The following is a 13,335-nucleotide window of genomic DNA, read 5'->3' on the forward strand; positions in this document are numbered from 1 at the left end:
TTACTAGGGATTGTTTCATTATGCAGTGTGCTATCTATAACTATATACTGTATTTAGCTGCTATTTATAAACTTTTTATAAAAATTACACATCAAATACCCAAACAATGAGCAAAAAAGTAGTTGGCTTGAGGATAAATTCAGCCACTATTTTGTCTGGGCAATAGCGTACACAAATGGACTGCAATATTCAAGGTAAATTAAATCAAATTAAATCTATTTAAAGCACAACTACCTTCTTCCTCTAGTGTCCTGAGGTCCTTTTTTGTGTGCAAATGTTTTCACCACGGCCTCTAGGTCCAGGTTGCGGGCTCAACTGTTTTCTGTACTGAGTATTGCGAACCCAGACAGTCTTTCCTGAGACATTGTGCCTTATTTGACCATTGTGCTGCACACAATTTAAACTTAGCCGAATGATGCACGCTGGTTCACCAGTATGAACGAAATTGCAAAAAGCTTTTTTTGTTCAAGCCCTCAATAACTGTTGTCTGCTAAAGATGATAATCTGTTTGCATCTGCCAATGTATTGGATGTCCAGTATCCAGACGACCTGTCCCCAGAGTTTCCTATACAGATAATATCTTTCCGTAACGTGTTGAGGCTGGCAATTACTAACGTGTTGAGTCTGGCAATTCAGGAGAATGAGAGGCTCAATTAAAGATGTTACAGGACTGCTGTATTTAAAGCACAACTATCTTTTTCCCAGTTTCCCTGATGTTACTACGGCAATTAATCTGTTTTTACCATCCCTGTAACTGTCGCTTCTGCGGAGAGATAATTTTTAAAACTAAAACTCATAAAGAACTACTTATGAAGCATTAGGCTCTCGGTCTGATATGGACTTTTGAACACCTGAGTAAGCTCCACTAATTGCACTGGCACTGTTGTAGCTTTAACCATGGCTTTTGTTCACCAATATCCCCTTTATAGTTTAAACGTTTCTTTTTCAAGGCCTGAGGCACTTTTTCAGTAACCATTGTAGCTTTGACCATGACGTTTGTTTGTTGACATCCCCTTATACTTTCAATCAGTTTATTTTAAATGTTTCATTTTTTTGGTCACATTCCTGAAGCCCAAGAAAAAAACACATTTTAATTATAATTTATTTATTTATTTATTGAATATCCAAAACATAGTGGGGCAAAAAAGTATTTAGTCAGCCACCAATTGTGCAAGTTCTCCCACTTAAAAAGATGAGAGAGGCCTGTAATCATAGGTACACGTCAACTATGACAGACAAAATTAGAAAAAAAATCCAGAAAATCACATTGTAGGAATTGAATGAATGAATTTATTAGCAAATTATGGTGGAAAATAAGTATTTGGTCACCTACAAACAAGCAAGATTTCTGGCTCTCACAGACCTGTAACTTCTTCTTTAAGAGGCTCCTCTGTCCTCCACTCGTTACCTGTATTACTGGCACCTGTTTGAACTTGTTATTAGTATAAAATACATCTGTCCACAACCTCAAACAGTCACACTCCAAACTCCACTATGGCCAAGACCAAAGAGCTGTCAAAGGACACCAGAAACAAAATTGTAGACCTGCACCAGGCTGGGAAGACTGAATCTGCAATAGGTAAGCAGTTTGGTTTGAAGAAATCAACTGTGGGAGCAATTATTAGGAAATGGAAGACATATAAGACCACTGATAATCTCCCTCGATCTGGGGCTCCACGCAAGATCTCACCCCGTGGGGTCAAAATGATCACAAGAACGGTGAGCAAAAATCCCAGAACCACACGGGGGGACCTAGTGAATGACCTGCAGAGAGCTGGGACCAAAGTAACAGAGCCTACCATCAGTAACACACTACGCCACAAGGGACTCAAATCCTGCAGTGCCAGACGTGTCCCCCTGCTTAAGCCAGTACATGTCCAGGCCCGTCTGAAGTTTGCTAGAGAGCATTTGGATGATCCAGAAGAGGATTGGGAGAATGTCATATGGTCAGATGAAACCAAAATATAACTTTTTGGTAAAAACTCAACTCGTCGTGTTTGGAGGACAAAGAATGCTGAGTTGCATCCAAAGAACACCATACCTACTGTGAAGCATGGGGGTGGAAACATCATGCTTTGGGGCTGTTTTTCTGCAAAGGGACCAGGACGACTGATCCGTGTAAAGGAAAGAATGAATGGGGCCATGTATCGTGAGATTTTGAGTGAAAACCTCCTTCCTTCAGCAAGGGCATTGAAGATGAAACGTGGCTGGGTCTTTCAGCATGACAATGATCCCAAACACACCGCCCGGGCAACGAAGGAGAAGCATTTCAAGGCCCTGGACTGGCCTAGCCAGTCTCCAGATCTCAACCCCATAGAAAATCTTTGGAGGGAGTTGAAAGTCCCTCCAAAGATTTGCGACAGCCCCCAAACATCACTGCTCTAGAGGAGATCTGCATGGAGGAATGGGCCAAAATACCAGCAACAGTGTGTGAAAACCTTGTGAAGACTGTGTGTCATTGCCAACAAAGGGTATATAACAAAGTATTGAGAAACTTTTGTTATTGACCAAATACTTATTTTCCACCATAATTTGCAAATAAATTCATAAAAAATCCTACAATGTGATTTTCTGGATTTTTTTCTTCTCATTTTGTCTGTCATAGTTGAAGTGTACCTATGATGAAAATTACAGGCCTCTCTCATCTTTTTAAGTGGGAGAACTTGCACAATTGGTGGCTGACTAAATACTTTTTTGCCCCACTGTACTTGCAGTGAAGCTGCTCAACAACTACATCATATCAGTCATCCAGCAGATTCAGAGCGACACAGAAGCATCCAGGGTCAATGCCCTGCTCAAGGACACGTTGACAAATCTACCACCAGGCCAAAAAACGTGAACCCGAACCCTCCAATATCCCCCCCACACTTCCCCAATAGCTGTCCCTCAACCATTCGAGACCCCTCCCACACCCCTCCCCAAGAAGAAACAAACACTTAGCTTCCTAGTACATATGGTAATTAAAACGTTTTATTGAATGACTTTGAGGATTACTGTCAAAATGACTTATTAATGGAGAAAATAGACATCGATGACAGGCGCATGGGCCCCCAGAGCTCATGGGCTCCCCCCTCCTTGCGGGTGTGTCCGGTAGACCAATGACCTACAGTGGGGAGAACAAGTATTTGATACACTGCCGATTTTGCAGGTTTTCCTACTTACAAAGCATGTAGAGGTCTGTAATTTTTATCATAGGTACACTTCAACTGTGAGAGACGGGATCTAAAACAAAAATCCAGAAAATCACATTGTATGATTTTTAAGTAATTAATTTGCATTTCATTGCATGACATAAGTATTTGATCACCTACCAACCAGTAAGAATTCCGTCTCTCACAGACCTGTTCGTTTTTCTTTATGAAGTCCTCCTGTTCTCCACTCATTACCTGTATTAACTGCACCTGTTTGAACTCATTACCTGTATAAAAGACACCTGACCACACACTCACTCAATCAAACAAACAGACTCCAACCTCTCCACAATGGCCAAGACCAGAGAGCTGTGTAAAGACATCAGGGATAAAATTGTAGACCTGCACAAGGCTGGGATGGGCTACAGGACAATAGGCAAGCAGCTTGGTGAGAAGGCAACAACTGTTGGTGCAATTATTAGAAAATGGAAGAAGTTCAAGATGACGGTCAATCACCCTTGGTCTGGGGCTCCATGCAAGATCTCACCTCGTGGGGCATCAATGATCATGAGGAAGGTGAGGGATCAGCCCAGAACTACACGGCAGGACCTGGTCAATGACCTGAAGAGAGCTGGGACCACAGTCTCAAAGAAAACCATTAGTAACACACTACGCCGTCATGGATTAAAATCCTGCAGCGCACGCAAGGTCCCCCTGCTCAAGCCAGCGCATGTCCAGGCCCATCTGAAGTTTCCCAATGACCATCTGGATGATCCAGAGGTGGAATGGGAGAAGGTCATGTCGTCTGATGAGACAAGAATAGAGCTTTTTGGTCTAAACTCCACTCGCCGTGTTTGGAGGAAGAAGAAGGACGAGTACAACCCCAAGAACACCATCCCAACCGTGAAGCATGGAGGTGGAAACATCATTCTTTGGGGATGCTTTTCTGCAAAGGGGACAGGACGACTACACCGTATTGAGGGGAGGATGGATGGGGCCATGTATCGCGAGATCTTGGCCAACAACCTCCTTCCCTCAGTAAGAGCATTGAAGATGGGTCGTGGCTGGGTCTTCCAGCATGACAACGACCCAAAACACACAGCCAGGGCAACTAAGGAGTGGCTCCGTAAGAAGCATCTCAAGGTCCTGGAGTGGCCTAGCCAGTCTCCAGATCTGAACCCAATAGAAAATCTTTGGAGGGAGCTGAAAGTCCGTATTGCCCAGCGACAGCCCCGCAACCTGAAGGATCTGGAGAAGGTCTGTATGGAGGAGTGGGCCAAAATCCTTGCTGCAGTGTGTGCAAACCTGGTCAAGAACTACAGGGAACGTATGATCTCTGTAATTGCAAACAAAGGTTTCTGTACCAAATATTAAGTTCTGCTTTTCTGATGTATCAAATACTTATGTCATGCAATAAAATGCAAATTAATTACTTAAAAATCATACAATGTGATTTTCTGGATTTTTGTTTTAGATTCCGTCTCTCACAGTTGAAGTGTACGTATGATGACAATTACAGACCTCTACATGCTGTGTAAGTAGGAAAACCTGCAAAATCGGCAGTGTATCAAATACTTGTTCTCCCCACTGTATATACCACTATTTCATGCAAAATAAAAATCACCACCCCATTCCACTACTTGGCCCTAACTGATCCTACACCCTGCCGACGGCCTGGGAGGACAGGACGCTTTCATTCAACACACCTTGTAACTCTTCTGCAGTAAAACCTCATACACCCATGTACTTCTCTGCAGCTTCCACTTCAACAGCTATTTTCTGTGATTTACGTTCCATTTCTGCATTAGAGTTGATAACCATGTCAATGAATGGTAAGAAGGCAACCTTATTGAAGCACAAATGTGTATATCACTCTGTATTGGCATACACTCTTGACCCATCATCCTTCTACTCTCTTCACTGCCTTAGCATACAACACCTTATGTAGATGTACTACTACGACATCTACTCTAACCCTGGTAACCTCAACCGGTCTCTCTCGCACCGGGCACTTCTGATCCCCAGCAACATGGGCACCCCCACAATTTAGTTTTTCCACCGATACTACAGTCGTGGCCAAAAGTTTTGAGAATGACACAAATATTAATTTTCACAAAGTCTGCTGCCTCAGTTCGTATGATGGCAATATGCATATACTCCAGAATGTTATGAAGAGTGATCAGATGAATTGCAATTAATTGCAAACTCCCTCTTTGCCATGCAAATGAACTGAATCCCCCAAAAACATTTCCACTGCATTTCAGCCCTGCCACAAAAGGACCAGCTGACATCATGTCAGTGATTCTCTCGTTAACACAGGTGTGAGTGCTGATGAGGACAAGGCTGGAGATCACTCTGTCATGCTGATTGAGTTCGAATAACAGACTGGAAGCTTCAAAAGGAGTGTGGTGCTTGGAATCATTGTTCTTCCTCTGTAAACCATGGTTACCTGCAAGGAAACACGTGCCGTCATCATTGCTTTGCACAAACAGGGCTTCACAGGCAAGGATATTGCTGCTAGTAAGATTGCACCTAAATCAACCATCTATCGGATCATCAAGAACTTCAAGGAGAGCAGTTCAATTGTTGTGAAGAAGGCTTCAGGGTGCCCAAGAAAGTCCAGCAAGCGCCAGGACCGTCTCCTGAAGTTGATTCAGCTGTGGGAACGGGGCACCACCAGTACAGAGCTTGCTCAGGAATGGCAGCAGGCAGGTGTGAGTGCATCTGCACGCACAGTGAGGCGAAGACTTTTGGAGGATGGCCTGGTGTCAAAAAGAGCAGCAAAGAAGCCACTTCTCTCCAGGAAAAACATCAGTGACAGACTGATATTCTGCAAAATGAACAGGGATTGGACTGCTGAGGACTGGGGCAAAGGCATTTTCTCTGATGAATCCCCTTTCCGATTGTTTGGGGCATCCGGAAAAAAGCTTGTCCAGAGAAGACAAGGTGAGCGCTACCATCAGTCCTGTGTCATGCCAACAGTAAAGCCTCCTGAGACCATTCATGTGTGGGGTTGCTTCTCAGCCAAGGGAGTGGGCTCACTCACAATTTTGCCTAAGAACACAGCCATGAATAAAGAATGGTACCAACACATCCTCCGAGAGCAACTTCTCCCAACCATCCAGGAACAGTTTGGTGATGAACAATGCCTTTTGCATGCATGATGGAGCACCTTGCCATAAGGCAAAAGTGATAACTAAGTGGCTCGGGGAACAAAACATCGATATTTTGGGTCCATAGCCAGGAAACTCCCCAGACCTTAATCCCATTGAGAACTTGTGGTCAATCCTCAAGAGGCGTGTGGACAAACAAAAATCCACAAATTCTGACAAACTCCAAGCATTGATTATGCAAGAATGGGCTGCCATCAGTCAGGATGTGGCCCAGAAGTTAATTGACAGCATGCCAGAGCGGATTGCAGAGGTCTTGAAAAAGAAGGGTCAACACTGCAAATAATGACTCTTTGCATCAACTTCATGTAATTGTCAATAAAAGCCTTTGACACTTATGAAATGCTTGTAATTATACCTCAGTATTCCATAGTAACATCTGACAAAAATATCTAAAGACACTGAAGCAGCAAACTTTGTGAAAATGAATATTTGTGTCATTCTCAAAACTTTTGGCCACGACTGTACACATTCCTTGCCCTTTTGCTCACTTCTCACACCTCGGAATCTCCCTCCTTCACTCTATTGCAACATGACCATAAGCTTGGCATCTGAAAGAAATTAGTGGGATCGGCACAAAAGCTCTCACTGGATAACCAACATATCCTAACATGGATTTATTAGGTAAAGACTGCTTCAAAACTCAAAAGGACAGACATCTTCTATTTCACAACGCTCGCCACCAGTTCTGCGTCGCACCAAAGAGTGGGTGTCACAGACACAGGGAATTTAACACCACTCATTTCAAAGGCCTGCTACGGAGAGCAAAGCAAGTCACAGGTCTTGTCCCTAGTTGCGTGACGCAATGCACCCCTTCCCTCTGGACAGAACAAACACAGAAAATCAAGTCCACTTCGAACTATCTTCACCGATTTAACAGTACACGTCTTTTCTACCCAGCCGTTAACTACATATGGATCAGCCAAAAGGCAAGGTTCCACTTTCTCCAAAAATGTCACTCCCACTGTGCCCGGGGCAAGGGTCGGAGGTCATCACAACACCTGCCACCACAGGTAATTCATCCTCTCTCCTCAGGTTCAATTTCTGGGCTATCAGTGACAGCAAAATACGGTTTATACTTGGTGCCATTCTTCCTCAACACACACCTTCCCACTGCACTCAACTCTTCTTCTCCGTCCATAACCACATATATCCGTTCGCCATGCTCTTGCCGTGTCTTATTCCTTACAATAGATTTTTTTAATGTTTTGCCATGTACAACTGTGTTATTCAATGCATTTCTATTGGCTCTAGCAGTAAAGACACATTTTATTTCATTATACCTACAAGGGTCTGAAAATTCTAAATCAAATGGCAAAATTATAAATTTTATGAACATCTTAAAACAATTCCATATGTTAGCTTAGTAGATATTGCAATCTAAGGGCTTACACCTAAGCAGACAGTATGTAGGCTTTGACAGTGTCCAAGTAAGCTATTACCAAAGATCTTTTACTGATCATCAGATAGGCACGGACTATACCAAATATTTTTCACAGACATGTTTATTATATTAAAACACACGTGAAAATGAATACAAGTTATGTTCTCAACAGCAGACAAAATATACATAGATGTTTTTTCATATATTGGAAAAAGTGGTGTCCAATTATTAGGGTTGGATTACACAAATAAAGTTAAGTACATGGACAAAAGTGTTACATATGTTTTAATACATTTCTGTTTTAAAATGTTCTGAGAAATATCCACAGGGCCCATTGATGAACAGCTCTCTGGCCTTTAGTCTTACATGGGCACCAAAGCAGAAAAAGGAGACTGATGAAACCAAGACAGGGAAAATAAGTTCTGACTTACCCTGAAAAATAAACACAAAATTGCAACGTTAACACAGTGATATGAATCTGACTATATTTATCAATAACAAGAAAAAAGTATTACCTTATTGTTGATGGTCACTTTGGCATAGATTTAGCCAAATTGTAACACATGTTCAATCTAAATTACCTAATACGATTGCCATCTATTTGGCTTTGCTCAGAATCCATAAGCAAAGCATTGAGTTCATGAACAAATCTCAAACGTCTATAATGGGTCCAAAATATCACCCAATGTGTCCAATACTGGCTCATTATGGTAACTACAGTAGTTTCTGCTAACATGTTTGAAAAAGAACAGCAAATCAGATCTTGACATCATGACTATTAAAGGCTGACTTACTAAAATTACATCATACACAGCAGGGCTTCTTTCTGCTTCCAGAAAACAGAATAAAAAATCTGCCAAAACTGATTGGCTCGTCCCAATCTGCACCCTCCCTTGAGCCTAGCCCAGATTGGGAGAAGCCTCAAGTAGCAATCTCAGAAGATTTGAATACTGTTGTTGATTTCTGTATGTAGTAATTTGCCCCGCTTTGTATGATTGTCATATTGATGAGTCCACCTTTACAAATACAGTAACTATCTCCAGAACAGAAACCTTTGTCCAGATGAGGTTCCTTGTGAGTTTCTTCTCTAAAGTGGCAGCACCTAGAATATATAGAGAACAAATGAACAAGTATCTTGGTTCAACTTTAACACAGTTACAAGACAAGCTACCTGAAGCCTTGCTTGTAGCAATCTGGAACTAGTTTAGAGCCATATGATTAACCAAATATCCACAGTCAGGTATATGAGCAGCTTGGAATGATACATGACATATACTCTTTCTGGTTAAAAGTATAGAAAAGGAAGGAGGCCTTAAAAGTATTGTGAGAGAGAACTTATGGAAACAAACTTTTAAGGTATGTTATTATGAGTGTCTATTATAAATGCCTTCAATAAAATAGTAAGTGAAAGTAATTCCCCATCTTGTATTTTCTATCACCTCAGTGTTGTTTGCTTTTTGTATCTACCCATGCCATCAAAAATGACCTTGATAAGTGGCTTTGTGGAGGTCTTGTCTCTCTGAAAGTGGAGCCCAGGCTGGAGAAGGTGCTGGACTCTGTCTCGCTCTCAGCCACCACAGGAAACATCATTGTGGGGAAAAACATCACAAACATCAGTTAGTGTCAGTAAAAAAAAGCACACAAAAATATATATTTTTTGTGTTGTCTTTTGCTTATTTGGTTTGAACTAAATTTAGCATACGAGGGCCAAATCCTAACTTGAGATCTGTGTTCATCAAGTTATGCACACAAATCAAGTTGGGATTCCAGCCTAAAAGCTGCACAAAAAGCTGATGAAAACTAAAGTATTCTAGTTAAGGTTTGTGGATTAGTTTTAAAAATACAGAATTTTGGTTAATTGTTAGCCACTTAAAGGGGCCTGAACATTGGCATGTGTATGTAGGAAAGACATTTGTGGAAAAGGTATAAATACACATGTGGGCTCTTTTATTTCTGTTTTGCTCCTATAAGAACATTAAAATATATAACACAAAATAAAGTAGAGGCAATTACCGCTCATAACAAGCAGACTCAAAGCTCAGAGCAGAAATATCCCTGTATCAAAAGACAACATGGTCATACAAAACATGAAAACCAATGATAGAGGGAAACAAAACACTTAAATACCCTTCTTTTTTAGAGGAACGTGCCTAAAATAATTGCAACACATGATTTTGAATACGTAGCAAGACTGCTATCCTCACATGCAGTTTCTAACATTGTATCAAGGGAACACATGAAAAACAAAAAAAGTATTCGTTACAGGAGAGCAAAACATTCTGAGCTATTCCATTAAGATAAGTACACTGAAGGTGCTCTTGTCCATCATAGCTTGTTGAATACAGCCCCCCATACCTGACCCAACTTCCTCTCCACAATTTGGGTGCGTGACTGATTTGCTTGATTAAGTTTAGTTTTATCCAGTTTGTCTTTGACATATTTTTTAAACAACATGTAAACCATGTCTATGGGGGCATCTGGCTAAAACAATGTGTACAATATATTTAAAAAATGAATAAACATACGAGGTAATAACCAGGTGAAGTTGATGGGTTTTGTTTTTTGGAGGAGGGGGGAAAGCTTACCTTCAATGTACTGAAAGTGGTATACAATCTGCTTTAAACATGAGGGGCCATCCCTGCAGGTGGGCTCAAGTAGGACCCAAGGACCCCCAACCGTTTGGGTTTCCGGCACTGACAGACCTACAGGCAGCGGCAGAACGGGCATGCGGACCAGGGCCTGCACAGACACCAGGGTGGGGGACGGGGTGGGTGGGGGAGCGCACTGGGTTTTCAATACCTGGGGGAGACGTGGATATAAATAGCATTTACGCTGGCCCTGCACCACAACACAACACAACACACAGCACAGGGCATGACAGGTAATAACAGCACAGAATAATAGTAAGTCAAATGAGCTGCCAAGTCTGCAAGACTTCACAATCTACAGACTGTACAAACATCCCATTCAAAAGGTTTAGGGCATTGGGTTACGAACAATTGGGTTGCGACCAATCAAACAAAGCCCAAGTTAAATAACTGTGATCATTATCTGGACCCCCTCCCTGCTCGTCACAGCCTTGGCAACTCATGAATGACAGTAAACCCACAACAATCAGAATTACATTTTTACAGCTACAATATCATCCACCTCCAAGTGGATGAAACTCAAACTCCTTTTGAGTGGTTTACTGTCCATGAGATAGTAAAAAAAAAATCCCCTGTTAAAACGATAAGAACATTTAACAAAATTCCAAGTCAAATCATATTGCATGGTATGACCGCAAGGGGGCAATTAAGTTCTTCCGTAGGTGGCATCTGGAATCTGCATCTGCAGGTGAAATTTCGATCCGATCGCTCCCTCTACACACATGCATGCTGCGCACCCAAGCTCCCATTAGGCCTTAAAGGTCTAATGCAGCCATTTTTATCTCAATATCAAATAATTTCTGGGTAACAATTAAGTACCTTACCGTGATTGTTTTCAATTAAAATGGTCAAAAAGAAACAAAAATAGCTTCTTAGCCAAGAGCAATTTCACAAGCAAGACTTTTGCTAGGACTGTCTGGGAGTGGTCTTAGTTGGGAGGGGAAAACTGAAAACTAGCCGTTATTGAAAGAGAGGTTTGGAACTCTTTCTTATTGGTCGTAACTAATTTCCCGCCCAGTGATGTCACCAGGCAGGCCAAAACTTCATCCCACCAAAACAGGCTGAAATTTCAGTCTGTCTTCTCAAACAGCTCTTACACTAAAAGGGCATTATCATCATTTTCACAATTTCATAGTATTAATGTATTAAAACATATCGAACTGATGGGATACACAAACAAAACTGTAGACAAGCTACATTCCTTGCCGAATCACGACAGCTTTATCACAAATTCAAAATGGACTGGTTGATTAACGTAGGGAAATGTGTTCCAACCACGCGCTGCAGATTTGGAATAACTGCAGTGCTATTTTAGGCTTTTTTTGTGAACTGCTATAGTGTGCCATTTAGAATAAGTTTCAACCCCCCCTAAATCTAGGCAGGTACCATAATAAAATATGAAACAAAAACATTATTTTGATGAAGGCAAATTGTGTATTCAATAGTCTAGGGGCCTACTTTATTTCATGATTAACAAAAGCCTGCCCACCAAGTTTAAGCTCACAAATCCAACACAGGGCAAAAGAAATCCTGCTAAATACAGGAATTTACTGGTTAAAAAGGGAAGAATTGTAGCTTTCTAATGCTGTTAACTATATGTCTCAACTCCCATTATAAAAGGAATAACACCCTGTTGAAATGGGAGTAATGGTGAAATTTATGAGAAAGACGCACCCGTTTCAGTAGCGTGAGTCGAGGCTCAAATGGCGTTTGCAGTTCTTCATTTAACAAATTAACTCACAACTCAAATAGTCCATTGAAAACAGATGCATATAACTATAATCAGCACTTTTTTCCAAACTGTTAACGACGATGATGTGCGGATGGATACTAACGTTACAGCATTGTTGTGTTAGGTAGGCATATTCCCTTTATGATGATCAGGACCCGTTAGTGGTAGTTTTGTGATAACTGCACTGGGATTTACATTTTGTAGAGAAAAAAAAACACTTTCAGTTTTTTCCTTAACGTTAAGGATTCAATTTCGATTAAACGTTCACACCCCTACTATGGTTATATAATACAAGCCATTAGATCAATGTAAAACGGGAGAGCATGTGTGTGTTGTTCAAACAGGGGAAGAAAGATAATACTACTTCCTCTCCATCAGCAGAGTCTGCCAGCTCAAATAAATCAATTTCTTGGGCTGGGGTGGGGTCCAACCATAGTCAAACTAGGGACTCAGTACTAGCTTCTGCATGTGTCAATCAATCAATGCATGACTGTGAGTGGTACAGTAAGAGATGGTCAGAAGATCTTCTCCTGGATGTAGGGGTGCTGCAGGGCCTGGTTGATGCTGATCCTCTTGGCCGGGTCCAGCATAAGGGTCTGGTCCAGCAGGTCCTTGAGCTGGGCAACCTTCTTGCGCTGGTCCTCAGGGAGACGCTGGCAGCCCACCATGTCAGCCAGCAGCTCCTTGGTGGGGTTGATGGTGCTCATCACTGTCACCTTCTCCTGTGGATAGGTGGGACAGAAGAAGGACAGAGGTGGTACAGGGGGGATGGAGATAGGGGAGTCAGAAAAGAAATGGAGAGCATGCGATAGAGAGAGAAAGATAGAAGAGAAGGAGTCAGGATGAGAAGCGGAACAGATATGAGTGTGCGGGTTGGGTGGGGTGTGGCGAAAGGGATCAGTGTCGAGAAAGAACCAGGGAGGAAAACAAACCATTTCATAAGATGGCGAGAGAAAAGAAAGGAGTGGGGAAAAATTTAATTGGCATAGAGATGTAGAGGCGGTGATTGGAATAGCAGGAAAAGGAGAATGAACAATGGGCTTAGCTAACTTTGCACAAAATGGAAATATACTGAACAAAAATATAAAGTCATCATGTACAGTGTTGGTCCCATGTTTCATGAGATGAAATAAAAGATCCCAGAAATGTTCCATACACCATTATTTTTCATATCCCTGTTAGTGAGCATTTCTCCTTTGCCAAGATAATCCATTCACCTGACAGTTGTGGCATATCAAGAAGCTGATTAAACATTATGATCATTACACAG

At 41.7% G+C, this 13,335-nt stretch overlaps 1 protein-coding gene across 7 annotated transcripts in view; it reads right to left on the reverse strand.

Moving 5' to 3' along the window:
• Positions 1-7,788: 7,788 nt before the first annotated feature.
• Positions 7,789-13,335, reverse strand: part of LOC106568675 (serine/threonine-protein kinase PRP4 homolog) — a 36,094-nt gene continuing 30,547 nt past the window's right edge. The window contains exons 15-17 of one of the 7 annotated variants that reach the window (XR_006758728.2): positions 9,172-12,787; positions 8,738-8,787; positions 7,789-8,117 (exon numbers count right to left, since the gene is read on the reverse strand). Coding sequence is in view for 1 of the 7 variants with exons in the window: in XM_014139196.3 (XP_013994671.1) it covers positions 12,581-12,787 (207 nt within the window). In the remaining 6 variants the exon portion in view is untranslated. Of the gene's footprint in view, positions 12,788-13,335 lie in introns of all 7 variants that reach the window. The other 6 variants (XR_006758727.2, XR_006758723.2, XR_006758726.2 and 3 more) reach the window with 6 other exon arrangements.

The sequence above is a fragment of the Salmo salar genome, chromosome 14, assembly GCF_965601325.2.
Source record: "Salmo salar chromosome 14, fSalSal1, whole genome shotgun sequence".
NCBI lineage: Eukaryota > Metazoa > Chordata > Actinopteri > Salmoniformes > Salmonidae > Salmo > Salmo salar.